This window comes from Hydra viridissima, unplaced genomic scaffold (genome assembly GCF_058129835.1).
Source record: "Hydra viridissima isolate aposymbiotic clone 2 unplaced genomic scaffold, HvirCarnegie_v1 scaffold_5, whole genome shotgun sequence".
In the NCBI taxonomy this organism is placed as follows: domain Eukaryota; kingdom Metazoa; phylum Cnidaria; class Hydrozoa; order Anthoathecata; family Hydridae; genus Hydra; species Hydra viridissima.
The window spans coordinates 498736-519210 of NW_028324304.1; the positions used below are offsets into that span (position 1 = coordinate 498736).

General features: G+C 29.8%; 2 protein-coding genes across 16 annotated transcripts in view; both read right to left on the reverse strand.

Annotated features, from left to right (window-relative positions):
- Positions 1–20475, reverse strand: part of LOC149887557 (uncharacterized) — a 115747-nt gene that overhangs the window by 14511 nt on the left and 80761 nt on the right. The window lies entirely within an intron of this gene.
- Positions 2904–9000, reverse strand: LOC145184862 (uncharacterized). 15 transcript variants are annotated; one of them, XM_090087444.1, is made up of 6 exons: positions 8387–8675; positions 8249–8286; positions 7797–7852; positions 6688–6740; positions 6358–6516; positions 2904–5479 (listed from the first exon to the last, which is right to left on the reverse strand). In XM_090087444.1, coding segments are annotated over exons 3-6 (2772 nt in total). In that variant the 5' UTR covers positions 7799–7852; positions 8249–8286; positions 8387–8675; the 3' UTR covers positions 2904–2921. The 15 variants fall into 15 exon arrangements, with proteins under 15 accessions (XP_089943570.1, XP_089943563.1, XP_089943564.1 ...); XM_090087437.1 differs by having other exon boundaries at positions 6358–6612; XM_090087438.1 differs by having other exon boundaries at positions 6358–6612; positions 8249–8298; positions 8387–8544.

A 20475-nucleotide genomic window follows, 5' to 3' on the forward strand; every position in this document is an offset into this window, starting at 1 on the left:
TTATTATATTCGTCTTTAGACAACATATACATGTTTGATGTTTTGTCAGCGTGGGTTAGTGTTTTATTTGATTTTCGTAAGTTCATTATGTCATCATTTAGCTTTGTTTGGAAGTTGGATCTTATTTTACGGAACTTGATGTTTTTGACTAGATCTAATAAATCGTTTTCAAAAGGTGTCATTTCTTTAACTTGTTGTGGGCACTTCTCGGTGTTAATTCCGAAAGTTTCAGACCTATTGTTTTCTTTGTTCTTTAAGTTTTTGTTGTTGTAAAAAATTGTTTTCCATCTTATTCTTTTTATCATCAGTTCTGTTTTCTTTAGCAATTGTAATCTGTAATTTTTTTCAGATGGTATTGGAATATTTTTGATTGAGTATCTAAAGTTTATTTTCTCCATTGATTTGACGACTTGAGTAGAGTGCTCAACAGAAGGAGCGAATATTGCTATTTCAAGTTGTATTATTATCAAATACAATATCTCTTGTTCGTATAAGAGTGCTCAATATTTTGTATAAATAGAGCAATATATATATATATATATAAAACGAAGAAACAACAACTATGTATGGTACTTAAAGTTTCATGCCATTTTATTGTGTATATATATGTATTATATAATGATATATGATATAATATAATATATTATATAATAATTATATATATGTATTATATAATTATATAATGTATTTACAAGCAAACAGTGGCGTATCTAGGGTAGGGCAGGCAAGGCACATGCCATGGGCGCCAACCTGAAAGGGGTGCAAAAGAGACTATTTTGTTAAGAAATTTGCAGCAATTAAAGCTAGAAAATAAATTTGTTGATACAGATCAACAAAATAAATTTGTTGATACAGATCGTAAAAACTTTATTGATGGAAATACTATCTATTTTTTTCTTTTCAACCATTTTTATTCAAGTAGTGGTTTGTTCTTGGTAAATATTTTTAGTCAGAATTATGTTACCATGGGTGCTTTTGACGGTGCCGAGGTTTGTGAACTTGTTGGCATTTTCCTACTTTTCCAACTATCGCAACATTACAACAAAGCTGATTTTGGACTATATCGAGACGATGGTTTAGCTATATTTAAAAACACCAGCGGCACGCAAATGGAAAGAATAAAAAAGCACTTTGTTCAAATCTTCAAAGACAATGGCTTACTTATTTCCATCCAATGTAATTTGAAAATTGTCAATTATCTTGACGTCACTTTAAACCTCAATGACTGCTCTTTCCGGCCTTATAGTAAACCTGAAAATGTTTTAAGCTATATTCATGCTGAATCCAACCATCCTCCTAACATTTTAAAGCAGATCCCGCATTCCATCGAGCTACGATTGTCTGCCAATTCATCTAGCGAACAAATCTTCAGAAATTCTTCTTATATGTATGAGGAAGCCTTAGAAAAATCAGGTTACGACCAAGAGCTTATATACATCCCCAATTTACAACCTGTTAACAACAAAAGTCGTAAGCGAAGAATTATCTGGTTCAATCCTCCTTACAGCAAAAATGTTTGCACAAATATAGGAATGCGGTTTTTAAACTTGGTCGACAAACATTTCCCAGTTACCCACAAACTCCATAAGATTTTCAATAGAAATTACATTAAAGTGAGCTACAGCTGCATGCCGAACATAAAAGACATCATAAATTCCCACAACCAAAGCATTCTGCAAAAAAACCAGCAGCAAAAAAACCAGCAGCAAAAAAACCCCAACATTACAGAAAAAACCTGTAATTGCATCAATAAAACTAAGTGTCCTTTACATCAAAATTGTCTTGCAAAAAACATAGTCTACCAAGCCACCATCTCTTCCAGCAACCCAGTAATGAAAGATAAAATATATTACGGCATCAGCGAAACACCTTTCAAACTAAGGTATGCGAACCACCAAAAATCCTTTAACATTGAAAAATATAAGAACGACACTGAACTATCGAAAGAAATATGGAAAATGAAAGAAGTAAATTTCACACCTATCGTTAAGTGGAAGATAATCAAACATTGCAAATCGTACAACCCGGCTACAAAATGTTGCATGCTATGCCTGCATGAGAAGTACATGATTATTATGTTTAATGAAGGTACCTTATTGAATAAGAAGAACGAATTGGTTTCAAAATGCAGGCATAGAAATAAATTTCTTCTTTCGAAATTTGATACTGGTGACTAGGCCTATATTATTTCTTTCTTTTCTTTTCTTTCTTTCTTTCTTTCTTTCCTTTCTTTTCTTTCTTTCTTTTCGTTCTTTTCTTTCTTTTCTTTCTTTTCTTTCTTTTCTTTCTTTCTTTCCTTTTCTTTTCTTTTCTTTTCTTTTCTTTCCTTTCTTTTCTTTTCTTTCTTTTCTTTTCTTTATTTCTCTATTGCTTTCTTTCATTTCTTTACTTCTTTATTCCTTTCTTTCTTTCTTTCTTTTCCTCCTCTTTTTCCTAATATGACGTCAGAGCACACGATACAGTAATTTTTGCAATTTGTAACGGTTTTTATAGATTTTTGATTTGTATTTCATGGCTGATGATTGCCGCTAGGCATGAAACTTTAAGTACCATACATAGTTGTTGTTTCTTTGTTTTATATATATATATATATATATATATATATATATATATATATATATATATATATATATATATATATATATATATATATATATATATATATTGCTCTATTTATACAAAATATTGAGCACTCTTATACGAACAAGAGATATTGTATTTGATAATAATACAACTTGATAATAATAGCTATATATATATATATATATATATATATATATATATATATATATATATATATATATATATATATATATATATATATATATATATATATATGTATATATGTGTATGTATATATGTGTATGTATGTATGTATTACTAATAAAATAACATTAGTCGGATTTTTGGAAAACAACTATCTAAAAAAGTTGACAACTTTTTTTCATTTCTCTCCGTTTCTTATTTTTCAAACAGATTGAATCATCGTGCTCAACTTTGATTGATGATTGACTTTTATTTTTATTGTTACTGTTTTTTGTGCGAAATGTTGATGGATGATTTACCGGAGTATCAGTTTGTATTTTATCAACTTGATAATCAATTTCTAGTGCTTCATTATATTTTCTCATACCGTATAAACAGATTGCTATATTATACTTGGTACTCAATGTTGACGGATGGTTGATGCCTAAAATGTTAGATTGTATTTTATCAACTTCTAATGAAATTTCTAAAGCTTCATTATATTTTCCCATTCCTTTCAAACAGATTGCTTTATAATTTTTTGTGCGCAACGTTGATGGATGATTTATACCTAAAATTTCAGATTGTATTTTATCAACTTGGTTATAAATTTCTAAAGCTTCATTATAATTGCCCATATTATTCAAACAGAGAGCTATATTCTGCTTTGTATTCAAAGTTGACGGATGATTGATACCTAAAATATCAACTCGTATTTTATCAACTTGATATAAAATTTCTAAAGCTTCATTATATTTTTTCATTCCATTCAAACAGTTTCCCATATTATTTTTTGTATTCAAAGTTAATGGATGATTGGTACCTAAAATATCAGTTTGTATTTTATCAACTTGATGATATATTTCAAAAGCTTTAGAATATTTTCCCATATCATATAAACAAAGTGCAACATTATGTTTTCTATTCAAAGTTGATTGATGATTAGTACCAAAAGTTTCGCTTCGTATTTTATCAACTTGATAATAAATTTCTAAAGCTTCATCATTTTTTCCCATTTTGTTTAAACAGAGTGCTATATTATGTTTTCCATCTAATATTGATGGATGGTTGATGCCAAAAGTAACAATTCGTATTTTTTCAACTTGATATAAAATTTCTAAAGCTTCATTATATTTTCCCATTCCATTCAAACAGAGTGCTATATTATGCTTTGTATCCAATGTGGATGGATGGTTAATACCTAAAATATCAGTTCGCATTTTATCAACTGGACAATAAGTTTCAAAAGCTTCATTATATTTTCTCATATCAAATAAACAGTTTGCAATTTTATGTTTCGTATCCAATGTTGATGAATGATTGATACCTAAAGTACCTGTTTTTACTTCTTCAATTTGATAATAAACTTCTAAAGCTTCATTATATTTTCCCACATTCGTCAAACAGACTGCAATGTTTTGTTTTGTGTCTAAAGTTATTTGATGCTCTATTCCATAAGACTTTATGTTATAGGTTTGAATGGTATCAAGTATGTTTATTGCATCTCGAAAAAAACCTTTATTAGATAAAAACGTTTGGATTTTTTGACTCTGTTGATGGAAAACTTCGCACATTTTTGGTTTGTTTATGAGAAACATATGGATAAAATGATTATAGAATTGCTTCCCATCATCTACGTGCTCATTTACGTCTTCCAACTGTAATCTCAAAAAATCAGCGATGTTTTCGTTGCAACTTTTTGTTATTTCTTTGCGTTTTTGATAACATTTACACGCTAACTGTGTCATTTCGTGCATTGCATACCTGTCATTGTTATCGTCAAAACGATCAAGCAGTGAGTAACTTACTAATAATCTTATTGCTCGAATTATCAAAAACTCTTCGTTTACTTGCAGGTGTTTTGATATCCCGTGAATAAATTTTTTCGTAATATGCTGACCATCGCAATACGATAGATGGTTTAAAATTTCTAGTGATTTTTCATTGGTAATTTTTATTTTATTTAATACTAGATTAATTGATGTTATTGTAGACTTTGTTTCCGCTTCGGTGGGAATACATTCCTCAAGCATTTCAATGGGATATGATCGAAAAAGATTCAGCCATTCCTGCAAAGAAACGCTGTTGTTGTTTATATAGAGAATAGCTTGATTAATGGCGAGTGGATGATAGTGAAGCACTTCGGTTACTTCTTTTAATTTTTTGTCATCGTTTATTAATTGTTTAATGTTTTTTTTTGCAAAAAGAAGCGCATCTTGATGCGAGAAAGAATTAACTTGCACTTGATTAACATCGGTAGACCATGATTTCCATTGCGATGTCACCAAAGTAAAGGTGTTTTTTTTATTCGATACGTATTTTTCAAAGTTCTTCACACTCTCGTCATCAACGTTGTCAAAGATGTATAATGTTTTTTCTCTTTCAAAATAGTGATGTATTTTTCTAGAAACTACTTCAATATCGAACGGATCGCCTTGAGAATCTTTTATGGTTAACCCTAGTTGGTGGCAGAGATTAGTTATAGAAACTTGTATTTTGTCGAACGCGGCATCCACCCATACAACACTATCAAAATGTTCCTTGTAAATTGCTGCATATTTTCTAGCGAGCTGAGTTTTTCCCACTCCAGACATTCCAGTTAAAACCATGATTGACTTACTTGAAGTGTTTGTTTCGCAAATATGATTATGAATTTGATTAAGTTCATTTTCACGTGAAAAGAATATTTTTGTCGGCGGTAGGACACCAAATGTTGAGTGTCGGGATATTAATTCTAAAATGCGAAAAATTTTATTTTTGTAACCGCATTAGCTTAATCACGTTGTTTAGAAATTTTCAGTGCTCCCCACTTCTCTTTTATCTACTTTTTCTTTAAATAGAAAAAGCAAAAAGAAATTTTTCCATAACATAAAACAACTATTGAATCAATGAGTTATAGAAAGAAATTGATCACTAACTGCGTAATGTGTTTTTTGACGAGTTTACTGTCATATTGGTGAATTATTTGGTTTGTAAATTTTAATTTCAGAGCTACGGCAGTTGTAAACGCAATTTGAAACAATTACAGTCCTTTATTAGAAAACATAATTAACACTTAATTTACTCCCAGTGGATTATCTTTAAGTTTAATTTGAGAAACTCGTAGTCCAAATTATTCTTTCAAATTTATAATCATATTTCTTAAAAAAATATTTTGAAAAAATTGGAAATTTATCTTGTTTGTTAGAAATTTTTGTTTAAATTAAGCAGCAAAATTTAAGTACTGTCACCTGTTTAATCTTTATTTTGTAACTTGAAATAATCAATGTTGTAAACTAAACAATTAAATATAACTTACCATATATACACCATATTTAGTGCAAATGCAAAGGCAAATTAAAATAGAAAAAAATGCTCTATGTTTTTGCTGAAAAAATGACCTAAAACATTTGCGACATAAATTAACTTGTAGAAAAAATATAATTTCAAAAATATTCGTTGAAGATAAATGAAGCATTTTTATGGCGTGTAGTGTTTTGGATTATGCATTTTTTATATTAATATATATTTTATTTTTTACATTTTTTTTACATGTATTTTACTAGCATTCAAGAAAAGCCAGAGAACTCAACAAGAGGGCCACATAAAGGCTATAAAGTTTAAAATACCTACTTCGCTCGCATTCACTGACCAAACCATTTCGGTTGCAAAAGAGTAATCCAGTTTTCATATCTCTCCATTTTTTTGATGGATTATTCTTGCGCCATCGATTTAGTATTTGCATCGTTTGTTCTCGCGTAGTTTCAAATTCTTCTTTTACATTATCGATTTCTAAGTCATCAATCAAAAGACATCGACTAAATTTTTGCCAATCATAAGTCAGCAAATCAGCAAGCGTTGTAAATACATCTTGTGGAAATTTTTCAACTAAGAGAAAAAGGTTTTTTTTTGTATTAATCGAAAATCTGCCTTAAATGGGAAGTTTAATTAATATTTATTTACCCTTTATATCATCGAACTCGTTCTCCATGGCAACTTCGTCTTTTAAAGTCGTCCTATGAAAAAGAAGTCTGTTATTGGTAATGATAAATTTCATTAAATTGCTCTTTTGCGTCAGCAAAATATTTAAATTGGTTTGACAAAGAATATGTAATAATAATATCTCTGCATCTTGATAATAAAAAAGATCCCAATAATCCATCCTTCTTAAAGTAAAAAATTTTTAAGAAAATTTTAGCAACTCTAAAAAATGCTGCAAGGCTGGCATGATTGAGATCTGCATAAATTAGGAATTGCGTTACTACTTTGAAGAAATGATTAACAAGGAAATAAGTTAAAAAACAGTTTTGAAGTCTCACACCTTGAAAGCTCAATTGACTTAAATGGAATTGACTCGATTGTTTTTCAGTCAAAATTCTTTTTTTAGAAACACCCTTAAGGAAGTGGTTTACCGAAAGCAATCCTGGACTCTTTCTACCAAGAAAGCATGAGAAACATCGAATTTTGCATCTTTCATATGATGGTAAGACCAACAGCTCTGATAGCTTTTAATGCCATTATTTTCAATCACAACTAATTCAAGCTTTTGACCTTTCGAAAAATATTTTATTTTTTCCACTGTTCAATGGTGAATATTGGATCCGTTTTTTTTTTTTAATTTCCTATTTATAAAATCAAACCCCTGTTTCAAGAAACATCAAACCATCAATCGTTTTGTTGCAAACCCATATTAAATCATAAAAAAAATTGAATTTGTTTTCTAAAATAAAAAATTACCAAATGAGATCTGCGATGAACCAAACTGAGGTTGTTGCGATTTTGTTTTAGCTGTTAAATTTTTACTGAAAAACGTTTCAAGTAAATAAATTCTCCGACATTGAGATTAAACTCACTTGTTTTTATTTTTAGTTTGGTGTCAGATTTTTTTACTTTTTATAGAACAATGGCTGTCGATGAGTTAAGGGCTTAAACAAATTATTGGACTTAATCTAAAAGATTGAATTACATTATAAAAGCGTAGATCATGCAAAACGAAATATTCAGAGCGAAACAGATTATTTGTTTATGAACGAAATATTCTGTATGAAACAGACTTCATTATTACTACTTACATTTTTATTGAAGAGGATCACCGAAGCCTTCAACAACATCACATGGTTTTTTTTGTCTTATTAAAATAGACAGTAAAGTAATAGATAATAAGGTACATTAGAAAAGTAATGTAGAATAAAGGTATTTTAAAAAAAAAGAAATTCAGCTTTACTTTTCACCGATTTTGAACAACCTACCTAAATAATATTTGGAAAAAGGGAGCTTGTATTTTTCAATGTATTCATAACTTTTTAAGTGTTTAAAGTATGGCAGTCATTAAAATGTTATGTTGAAATCTTGAAGTGACGATATTAAAAATAAGTTTTTGACAAACATCCAAAAAAACTGTGCAAATATTTTTAACTTTTCAGTGGAGACTGAAATTTTTCAGTGGTGGCTGAAATTTAAAAAATATATATTTATAAAAAGAAAAAAAAAAAGCAGAAACATTTTCCAAAATATCAAGACTTACCCTTGTCTCCTCGCCTTTACTTTCACAGAGTCTATTTCCTTTAAAAAAAACTACTTAACAAATAAAAAAACACTTCACTACTTTAGTTACAAAAGCAAAGCTTAGAGATTTCTAGCTATTATATTCTCATATACATACCTTTACTCATACCTTTTATTCTCATAGTTATACCTCTTTAAAAACCTTTCAGAGCAGCTTTAAGTGATGACAATCAGGGGCGTGTCTAGGGGATGTCTGCTACGTCGCTGGACATACCCAAAATATGTATATATACATATTTTTTCACAACTTCAATATTTCGTTAAGTAAATATGATGCGTCGGTAGATAAAAGCAAACAGAGCGAATAATTATAATAAACTAAAGCAATAATTAAGCAAACTATACAAGGTTAACTGTTCGAACGGATGGTAAGAAGTTATTAATCCGGGATAACAGTTAGATTTACGCTTTAGTATTTTATTATACGCCAAGTTAGAATTATTTTGTTCTATCTCCAAGTTTAAATGTTGGGAGAAAGTTTTTGATTTTTTTCTTAAAGTAATAATTATTTAAAAACTTAGTCTTAATTTTTAAAGAAATAATAACTTATGCTTTAAATAATTTATTTTTAAACAAATTAGAAAAAAACTTGTAAAATAGAGCGCATTTTAGAAGTAATCATTACTTACTAAAATTAATAACTCATTTTCTCCCAACTTTTAAAATAGGAGATAGAATTAAATAATTCTAACCTCGCGCATAGTGCTTGTCAAATCGAGAACGGTCTAAAGTTTATTAAAAAAAAAAAAAAACGATTTATATATTTAAACGGAGGTTGTTTTAATTTTTGACTTAAACAAATTAATAAGAAACTTGAATGGACATACCTTTTTTTATTAAGTTATAAGGTACTTCATTTTTTAAATATTTTCTTTTGTTAATTTAAAAAAAATAAAAGTAATTATTTCTTAGAGAACAAATTCCGGACTTCCTTTTTCAATTACACCCTGAGTAAAGTTTTAGTCAAATTCTATTGATATTTATCATCAGGAGGAGAAGACTGTAATTAACAACAACCATATATTAAAATATATCAATGGACATCCCCAACTATTTTATACAAAGCTGTGTATCTTTTTAATTACTTGCATTTTAAAAAATATAAAAAGAAAGAAAGGGTTTTAAACATTAAAAATAAAATTTGGACTTCCCTTAGTACATACACCCTGTTTAGTGAGTATTTATTAAACATTTCTTAAACATAAAGTTTAGACAGTTTTTCAACAATTTTTTTTTGCTTCATATAAGAATAGGTCGTGTGTAATTGTTAAGCGTTGGTGCTGACTATGGTTATCATCATTTTCTTCTAAAAATAGATAGCGTGCGAAGCGATGATGTTTGATAATGGTTAGCATCATGTGCGATAAAATATCGGGCGATTGCTAAGCCGTCTTACCTCATATATGCGTTTGTGAATGAGGAAGGGGGGGGGAGGGGGATGCTAAAATTTAACTTTTTTTTTTTTTTTTTTTGGGGGGGGGGGGTTAAAACTGCGACTTACCCAAAAAAATTCCTGTACACGCCCCTGACAATTATATCTTTGCATTCTTATATGAACGTATAGTTCTTTTTAACAATAAAAGAAAATTAACGTACAAGGGAATAAGTAAAACAGAATAAAGCGAGAGTTCATTATTAATAAGATTAATATCTCAATTGCGCTAAACAAAAGAACTTATGTGAGACACTATAATAATTGCTCTTGTTTCTTCCCGAGCCCCTTAACTTCTGAATCAACAATTTTTTTTCGTAATCAGTTACTATTAAGGTGGTAACCCTAGAAATAAATGTTGATATTTGATGAATTTTCAAAAAAAATATTTCTATTATATTTAAGAATTTTAATACCTTTTCAAAAATGTATAACATGAATAAGTTTTTTTAATATGATAGTCAACATATTGATATAATTGTGAATTGGTTGCTGTTACTTTTCCCTAGTAACGCCCTAGAGCATGTAAATGCCCTAAAAAATGCAGCATAATACTATTTTTGAAAAATTTTTATGACTATACTTTAAAGCTATATAATGACTATTAGCTATACTTTAAAAACTAAAACACTTTTTAAAGCTAAAAGGATAAGCATGAAGTGTGTCTGGTGACATGAATTGCTTATCGAAGGCTAATTTTTTTTGTTTTGAAGTCCATTTATCTGAAATTTTTAATTTTTTAGATTTTAGTAAAAATGATTTCAACAAAACAAAATTTGCAAAGAAAAAAAAAAAAAAAAACCACCAAAGAATCGCTACATGGTTAAAACCAAAGAAAAAAATTTAACAACAGCAAAACTAAAGCAGATTTAGAAACTGAATGCGCAAGCTCCAGGAAACTTAAAACTGCAGGTTTTGTTACTGAATCTAGTAATGATGATGATAGTAAATATTTTATTTTTATGGATATTGAGCAAATGAAAAAGTTAATTTTACCAATTCTGTACTGTCCTAAATGTGATAACAAACAACCTGAAAAGAAGAATGGGATTTGCTCATTTATTAGAATTGAAATGTATGAGCTGTGGTTGGATTTACTCTTGTTTCACAAGTAAAGAGTGCTATGATTCTAATCGAAAAGCTAACCGTGGTCGCAAATTGTATGAGTTAAATGTTCGAGCAGTCATTAGTTTCCGTGAGGTCAGGGGAAGACAGCATTGAAAATGTTTACTAACAGTTTTAACATGTATGGTATTGGTGAATCAGCTTTTGACAACTTGAATGACAACTGTATTTCAACTGCATATACTAAATTAGCTGAAATATCAATGAAAAGAGCTGCCGATGAATTTTCTCATGCGAGTAGTCAGCCAGTCTGCAAACGCGTTACAATAGATGGTTCTTGGCAGAAGAGAGATCATGCTTCATTGAATGGTGTAGTTACAGCTGTTGTTGGTGATAAAGTTTTAGATTATCAGGCTTTCTCAAAATACTGTAAAGGTTGTTCAATGTGGAGATCCAAGGAAGGTACACCTGAACATGATAGATGGAAAGTAAATCATGATTGTCATATAAACCATACTAAATCTTCTGGTGCCATGGAAGCTGCCGGTGCTGTTCAAATTTTTGCTCGTTCCATCCAGAAAAACAATATAACTTATTCCATATATTTAGGAGATGAAGATATTCTTCTTTTAAAGAAGCTGTTGAATCTAATCCTTACAAAGAGAACGGAATTAATATTGAGAAATTAGAGTGTAACCTTCAATTTTAACAGAAGTATCTGTACCCATTTCCAAACCATACACAGCTGATTTCACTAATGAAAACTTACGCAAGCAATTCATTATTGGTAAAATATTGATTGCTGCAGTTAAGGTAACATCCCTCTCCAAAATATCTAACAGGGGCATAAATCAATTATCATTGTTTCCATCTAAACCTACACCATATTGATCATAACATAAGTCCATGGAGCCCAACGTTCTAAGTTTCCCTGCTTCAAGGGAGCATTCTCCTTCACAATACAAACAGGCATATTTGCCTGAGTGACTTGAAAGTTCGAAAACTTTCAAGTCACTCTGGCAAATATGCCTGTTTGCACACTTTAGATCAAATGCCATTCTGAAGTTCACTTCTTCAAGTTGAAGAGGTGTCAATAGTTTTTGGAGATTGCCATTATCCTCTTAGACCATCTCCACAATGGCAAGAATATGGCATCGCTTCACGCCAGATCTTCATATATTTCAAAGGAAGAATAATGATTTTTTGGATTGAAAACATTAACAATAACTTTTAAGAAGTTTTGACCACCATTTAAAGATATTCAGAGTATCCTGCGATTCAGTCATTTTAACATTAATAATCAATTCTACAGCATTTGTTAGATTCCTGTGTAAAGTAGAGGATGATTTTTTAGTTTTGTTTTTAGAGAGTTCTAATGCATTTGATAGCTCCATAATTTTTTGGAACAAGAAATGATTTACCTTCTTTCTTTTTGACTTAATTTTATTTACTCCAACTGTAACAGAGAGAAGATTTCCACGTGTAGACATCTTGAACTGCTCTACACTTACAATGCTTTCACTCTCTATTTTATGCTTTAACAATCCAGATGCTACTTATTCTGCATGTTTATCTCCAAGTGATTCACTAATATCTACGATATTGGTTACAGCTTTACTTTTGCAACAACCATGACAAACTACTCTATCTAAAATTAATAGTAAGAATTTTATAACAACTTTTGAAATAAGTAAAAACAACAAAAAATCTATTGAATCAAACTATAAGTTAACATAAAGAGAAAAAATGTTTTAACTGGTCTTATTTTAACCTTGTTTTTAAATTATAAAATCATAAATATAAATAATCTATACTAAGATTTAAATAGCAGAGTCCACAGATTTTTTCAGCCACATTTAAAGTATTTGATCCTGGCTAATTATTTGTCTGGATACATATCAGTGAAGAGTTTCGCCTACTTGAAGTATATTATATAATATCAATATGTATGTGTGTGTGTTAATATATATATATACACTCACTCACACACACGCACGCACGCACGCACGCACGCACACACGCACGCACACACACATACACACACACACTGGCTAGAGAGTATATCAAAGGTACTTTAATGTATATATATATTAATGGGATATTTTGACTACAATAATGGCTGACTTTATTAAAACTTTGGAAGAAAAAAAGCCAAAAATTATGCGTTTTAATTTTGGATGTATACATATTTAGTACTTAGTTCAGATTTTTCTGACAAAATATATTGTGTTTTCTAATGCATATGATTGATTAAATGTAAAAAAATCAGGAGTGGGGAGAGTTTCAACCTGGGGGTCAAATTGTGTAATTTTTACAATTCAGTGTTCTGCTGAGGTTACAAATTAGTTAAGGCCAATTTCAAATATGAAAAAGTTTTTTTTGTTTTGATAGTGGAATGGTATATATAAAGGATGTAAAACCTTTTAAACATTTCTTCCGCAACGACGATGTAAACCATGGAAGTGGGTATGTTAATCTTTTCATTCAAGGGATTCAGCATCAAAGTTTTGGAAGTCTCGTATGTGCGATACTACTATCAACGGTACTTAATCAAACAGCCTCACCGAAAAGCCAAGTTTTTTATATACGATACCACATCAAACATTTTTCGAAGTTGATATCGGAAGACTCCGATACCGATGTGCAGTTTGGTAGCGTTATGGGTACAATAGAATGGATATTGTATAAAATGACCAGTTCATTGATCACATAATACCTTCTTAACCAAGACTCTGGTGCATACAAGGAGTCTAAAACCATCTTTCTTGGACTGAAACCATCTTTCTTGGAACTGAAAAAGGAAAGTAAGAACTCCTTAGACAAGTTCTTCTTTTTTATTATTTTTTAATTTTTTTTTTTTTTTAGATAAATGTTTTAGCTATTTTTCTTTTTTTTTATTTATTTTGTTTAACTTTATGTAACAGGTGCATTGGGTAGTTTCTGTAACTAACTCTGAAATATTATTTAATACTTTAAATTGTACACAGCAAAAAATATAACGCTATCATAACGCTAACATAACGGTAACATAACGGTAAATGAAAAGTTTGGCGTTATGTTTACCGTTATATTAGTAATAAATATGTCTAAAGCGTTATGTTGGCCACAGTTATTTGTATATTTGTATATAAATGTAAGGCGTTATGTTTAACCGTTATGTTTACCGTTATGTGGGTTGGAAATGTGTCATCACATAATAATATGACATCATGAAAGTATTTGGAAAAAAAAGCGCGAGTGAAAAGAATCTTTCAAAATTGTTTAATTGCACGTGGTTTTTCTTTAAGAAATAAGATAAGTTGATTATTTGTAACAAAATTCAAAGATTTATAAATCGTTGAAATATATACCATAATGCATTGATATATATATACACTACCGTGCAAAAGTCTCCGCTCATGTGTAATATTTGCAAGGAACAGTAAATGCAATACATTTTAGGATGATTTTAAATATATAAAAAGAAAAAAATGTTAATATAAAAAGTTGATGAGGCCAAATCATAATTTTGCATACTTTTTCCTTTTCTTTTTGTTTCAAATAATTTTGTTTACCTTTGTTTTGTTGAGTTCTGCTGCTAAAAACATGGCAGAAATTTTTCTATATGAATAACCTTTTTCACGTAAAATACATATAAAGTTCTTCAGTATTCTTTATTAAATTTAAAACTGCACAAAAGTTTTAACCAAAATATTTTTTGTAAGCTTAGGTTTGACAGTAGCATGATACTTTCCGGCATGGTAAGGATGTTTTCAGTAATTTTAATTGGTTGCTTTTAATAGACTTATGTTTATATTTATACTTGAAAATGGCATTAGTGTGCGCATTTAATGTCTTGAATTTAATAAAGAATTTGAGAAATGGTGAAAGTAAAGAAAGAATATTGTGAAGAACTTCGTGGCAAAATATGTATTTTACGTGAAGAAGGTTATTCATATAGAAAAATTGCTTCCAGGTTAAAAATATCCGAATCAGGTGTGAGATATGCTCTACAACGATTGCATAATATTGGTTCCAACAGTGACAGATCACGTTCTGGAAGACCAAGAGTTACATCACGGCAAGAAGATACGTTTATTGTTGTGTCCAGCAAAAGAAATAGAAAAATTCCAGCCACAATTTTAACAGCAGAACTCAACAAAACAAGGGTAAAGCCAGTATCAACTGATACTGTAAAAAGAAGACTAAGATCAGTCAACTTAATTGGACGCATTGCTGCACGTAAACCTTTGTTGAGGGCAGTAAATAAGAAGAAAAGATTGGAATGGGTAAAAATGCATAAAAATTGGGGATTAGAAGATTGGAAGAAAGTTCTATGGACAGACGAGAGTAGGTTCGAACTTTTTGGTACCCGACTCGCGTGCATGTTAGGCGTTTACCTAATGAAAGAGTGCTTCCTCAATGTATACAAAGTACTGTAAAACATGGAGGTGGTAATATTATGCTTTGGGGATGTTTTGGCAATCGGTTAACTGGAGATTTAGTTAAAATCACATCTACCATGGATAAACACATGTACCATAATATTTTGGTTAAGCACGCGATTCCATCTGGTATTCGTATAATTGGGAAAGGATTCATCATGCAGCAGGACAACGATCCAAAACATGTATCTGGATTATGCAAAAATTATTTGAAACTAAAAGAAAGGGGAAAAGTTTGCAAAATTATGACTTGGCCTCCTCAATCACAAGATCTATCACCCATCGAAAAGTTGTGGAATGAACTGGATCGGAAGATCAGAGAAGCAGGTGAAACATCTTTTATTAATCAGCAAATGCTATGGGAACGTTTGCAAAAAGCTTGGAATGAGATAACAGCGGAAACCATGAATAAATTATTAGCCCGAATGCCAAGATTATGTGCTGCTGTTATACGCTCCAAGGGGTCTCATATTGATGAAAATAAAATTTAACATTTACAACTTTGTATATTAACATTTTCTTGATTTTATATATTTAAAATCATCCTAAAATGTATTGTATTTACTGTCTAATTCATTGTTTAATAAACAATTAAAAATAAACGCAATTTTCTTGCAAACTTTTGTTACTTTATTGAAATATTACAAATGAGCGGAGACTTTTGCACGGTAGTGTATATATATATATATATATATATATATATATATATATATATATATATATATATATATATATATATATATATATATATATACACACCCACCCAATAACAAGTCGTCTTAAGGACAAATTGAAGATGTCTTGAAATTGGTCTTAAAGATGTCTTAAACTGATCTCAAATGAAACACAGTAAGCCGTCTTATCTAAGACATTTTAAAGTTGCCTTATTTAAGACATCTTAAAGTTGTCTTAAACTGGTCTCAAATGAAACACTTCAAGTCGTCTTCACTAGAACGTCCTAAAGTTGCCTAATTTCAGACGTCTTAAAGATGGCTTAAACTGGTCTCAATTAAAACACAGTAAATCGTCTTATTTAAAACGGCTTCAAGTTTTCTTATTTAACACGTATTAATGACGGCTTAAAAAGACGTGTATATATATATATATATATATATACAAAGTATATAATGTATTGTTATAGTATAATAATACAAATACTCTTGTGCGTTTGAGAGTGCTCGATACTATTGAATAATAGAGCAATATTTATTTATTTATTTGTATAAAATGAATAAAAACACCTTTTTATGGAACTCTGAGTTTCATGCCTTACGGCAATCATCAGCCATAGTGTATATCGTTACTTAAAAGCCGTTTTTTATAAATTAATATATCATGCAAGAAAATCTTTAATTTTTAAAAACGATGAAGCTTGGATAAAGAAAAGAGGCGGATTATTTGATGTCACAATGGGTGCATTTGATGGAGCTGAAGTTTGCGAACTAGTTGGTATCTTTATATTGTTTCAGCTTTCTCAACATTACGATAAAAATAATTTTGGCTTGTATCGTGATGACGGACTCGCTATTTTTGAAAACAAAAGCGGCCAACAAATGGAGAAAATTAAAAAGCATTTTACGCATATTTTTAAAGATAACAACCTAAATATCTCCATTCAATCGAACATTAAAATTGTCAATTATCTGGATGTAACATTGAACCTGATCGACAGTTCTTATCAACCATATTGTAAACCTAATAACCAACTTTCGTATGTTCATTCTGATTCAAACCATCCACCTAATATAATAAAAGAAATCCCTCGCACTATTGAGTCAAGATTATCAGCTATGGCAATAAATGAAACTGTGTTCAATAACTCTATTCTTCCTTATGAAGAGGCTTTACGGAAATCAGGTTACAATTCAAAACTCACCTACCAACCACAAATAGACAAGCATCAAAGTAAACATCGCAAACGTAAAATTATATGGTATAACCCCCCGTATAACAAAAATGTTGAAACTAGTATTGGAAAGCGCTTCTTAGCTTTAATTGACAAACACTTTCCAATAGGACACAGGCTTCATAAAATTTTTAATCGAAACTATATTAAAGTTAGTTATAGTTGCATGCCCAATATCAATTCTTTAATAAATGCACATAATAACAAAATTCTTCAAAGCGATAAATATAAAACAACAAAAGAATGCAACTGCATAGACAAAAAAAATTGTCCGTTAAACAACCAATGCCTTTCTAGCAATGTCGTATACCAAGCCACTGTAAGTTCTGGAGATCCTCAATTCAAAGACAAAGTTTATTTCGGTATAAGTGAAACTACGTTTAAACTTAGATATGCCAACCATCTTAAATCTTTCAACGCACTAAAATATAAAAATGACACCGAACTTTCCAAAGAAATATGGATGCTAAAATCTAAAAATCTGAAACCGGTGATTACATGGAAGATTGTAGCACAATGCAAACCCTACAATCAAGCAGCAAAAGTTTGTAACCTTTGTCTCCGCGAAAAATTTCATATATTATCATACAAAGGAGAAAACTTACTTAACAAAAGATATGAAATAGTATCAAAGTGCCGGCATGCAAAGAAATTTTTGCTATCCTTATTCGACACCAGGGACTAAAACCTTTGACGTCTTTTTGTTTTGTTTCGGTTTAGTAACGTCAGAACTCGTTCTACCGTGATTTTAATTTGTAATTTTTAAACGGCTTTTAAGTAACGATATACACTATGGCTGATGATTGCCGTAAGGCATGAAACTCAGAGTTCCATAAAAAGGTGTTTTTATTCATTTTATACAAATAAATAAATATATATATATATATATATATATATATATATATATATATATATATATATATATATATATATATATATATATATATATATATATATATATATATATATATATATATATATATATATTACCTTCCAGTCTCTTTCCAGTACAATATATATATATATATTTTTATATTGTGTTAGAAAGAGACTGGAAAGTGGTGACTGAATATAGGAAGGTGTGAAAAATATTAACTATCAAAATGTAATAAATGAAAAAAAGAGACATGATTTACTATAGAAATATTTCACAACATCCACAAAAAAGAGTACATGATTATATTTTTAATAAGATTTTCGTAATGCTGGTGGGTTTTTAACATGTTCTGTATAAATTTATGGACAGTCTTCTTCAATTCTTTTGGATATGTCGCTCGAACAGTCGCTAAAAAGAGAAAATTAATAAAAAAAATAATAGGTCAAGAAAACATTGTTTTTTTGGAAAGCAGCATTCGAAAACACTTACCAATTACACATTTGAAAAGGTGGGTTTCTTTAAAACTTCTCTTTCCGCCTCTCTGTAGATCCATGTTGAAATTAATCATTAGTGAACAATCTAATTTCTAAATTTGATTAGTTTCTCACAAATCTGTAAAATATGTGCTTGTAATAACCTAGCCATAGGACCTTAACGAAATAATTCAAAATTTTTTTGAACTATTTGTTGGTCTTTTGCATATTGTCGAGGCAGAAATCCGGAAAAACACATTTAAAACCAGCAGCTATAAGAGGAGACATATTTCTGATGTTGCTTATACGACTGGCAGCTAAAATCGTAATCTGTCCGCTTGCAAAATTTTTGTTCTTCATTAAACACAACCCTTCTTTCCCAAGAACCTTTGATAATGCCTCTTTCACAAGAATAATATCCAGTATGAGCGCAACAGTCCATTTTAAAAATGATCTTCCTGGGGCATCACAGAAAAAAAGCTCTAACTTTAACAGTGTGTACAACTGATTTTATTGTCAGATAAAATTGTCCGCATAACTTTAAACCATACAATTCTTTTCATTCTTCCGCAATTGGAATTAAAGACGTAATTAAAGACTCATTTAAGGAAGGAATTAAAGCATGGACGTGTAAGAGATGGACGTGCAACTTATTACTATAGTTTAAACTTTTAGTATTAGTTTCAACTTTCATAGTATTTGTTTAATAAGTCTGTTCAGGATAAAGTAACTACTTCACGTGTTGACAAATTGTTAAACAAATTACTCCAAGGTAAAGGAAATTAGTTGTCGGCACGAACAGATTTTATCATTTTTTTAAGATAAACTTTTTTAAATTTGGACACGTTTTTTCGTGTAAACAAAGTCTGTCAATGATGAAATAGACCTGTAAAAACAATTTTAAAATGATTAAAAAAAGTATAGCGAAACATAAAAAAGCTTAAATATAATTTTTTGTCAAGATCTGGTTTCATTCAACTCCTTGGTCCTTCGTTCACCAGCCTTAAATTTATGTATTTTTTAAGATTTATTCCCATGTGCCGCCATTTTTGGCGTCGACTACCCTATAAGCTCCCCAATATATATTCCACTGTGAGTTGTTTATTGGTAGGTGCATTTTCTAATGGGTATTTTTTAACTTATTTGATAATGTCTTTTAAAAAGTTATTCAAATTTATAATTACCTTGCAAAATGCGCCAGATATTTCATGTTTTCGTTTTTCATATTTCATATATTATTTTATTTATTATAAAAAGCACATAATAACCCATTAGTTTTTGTCAAATAAAATTTAGTTTATATATAGCTGGTAAATCATGTTATGTTAATGTTAAATACTAAGTTATTCTTGCGGTTTGCCATAAACAGGTTTTGCTAAATTCTTTAAAACTGTGACAAATTATTTTTCTTTCTTGTATTTACATTCATTTTATGTATAAGTTATTTATCCTAAACTGTATATATTCCTGTTGTATATATATATATATTAGGGATATGACTTTTTTGCAACCTACTAGGCCTGTATCGTAATTCAATGAACTTTTATGTAAAAAGAACGAATAGATGTTTCATTTTGACATATTTTGAAAAAAGGTCACCCCAAAACCAAAAAATCGAATTTTCAATAGGTACACTTTTGTACAGTAAATGAATATTAAAGGCTGAAGATGTTGTAAGAGTCATACTCCTGTTGTTATTTTATTTATTTATGCAACATGTACTGTGATATAACAAAAAACATTATGTGATATATAATTATACATGTATTACAAAATTAACAGTATCAAAGCGTCTAGTACAACAATATACATAACTGTCTGTGTCTATAGGCCTACTGTGTTTAGTACAGGGGTCACATGATGCTCACGTCTCATAAAGAGTCTAGCGCTTATTACTTAGAATGAATCGAAGTTGCAGTTTGTCTTTCTTTCTGCAGGAAGCATACAGGTCTTGCATCACCTTGATTGCACGTTCAGCTATCTGATTACTTCGTGGTATGTCGATGACG

Bases quoted from the DNA above. Each gene is read 5' to 3' on its own strand.
- LOC145184862 (XM_090087431.1), bottom strand. From the start codon at position 6,886: ATGGATTATTGGGATCTTTTTTATTATCAAGATGCAGAGATATTATTA. The intron at 6,613-6,687 runs GTAAATAAATAT...TTTTTCTCTTAG, and splicing joins CGAGTTCGATGATATAAAGG to TTGAAAAATTTCCACAAGAT. The intron at 5,480-6,357 runs GTAGGTATTTTA...TTCGCATTTTAG, and splicing joins GGTCAGTGAATGCGAGCGAA to AATTAATATCCCGACACTCA.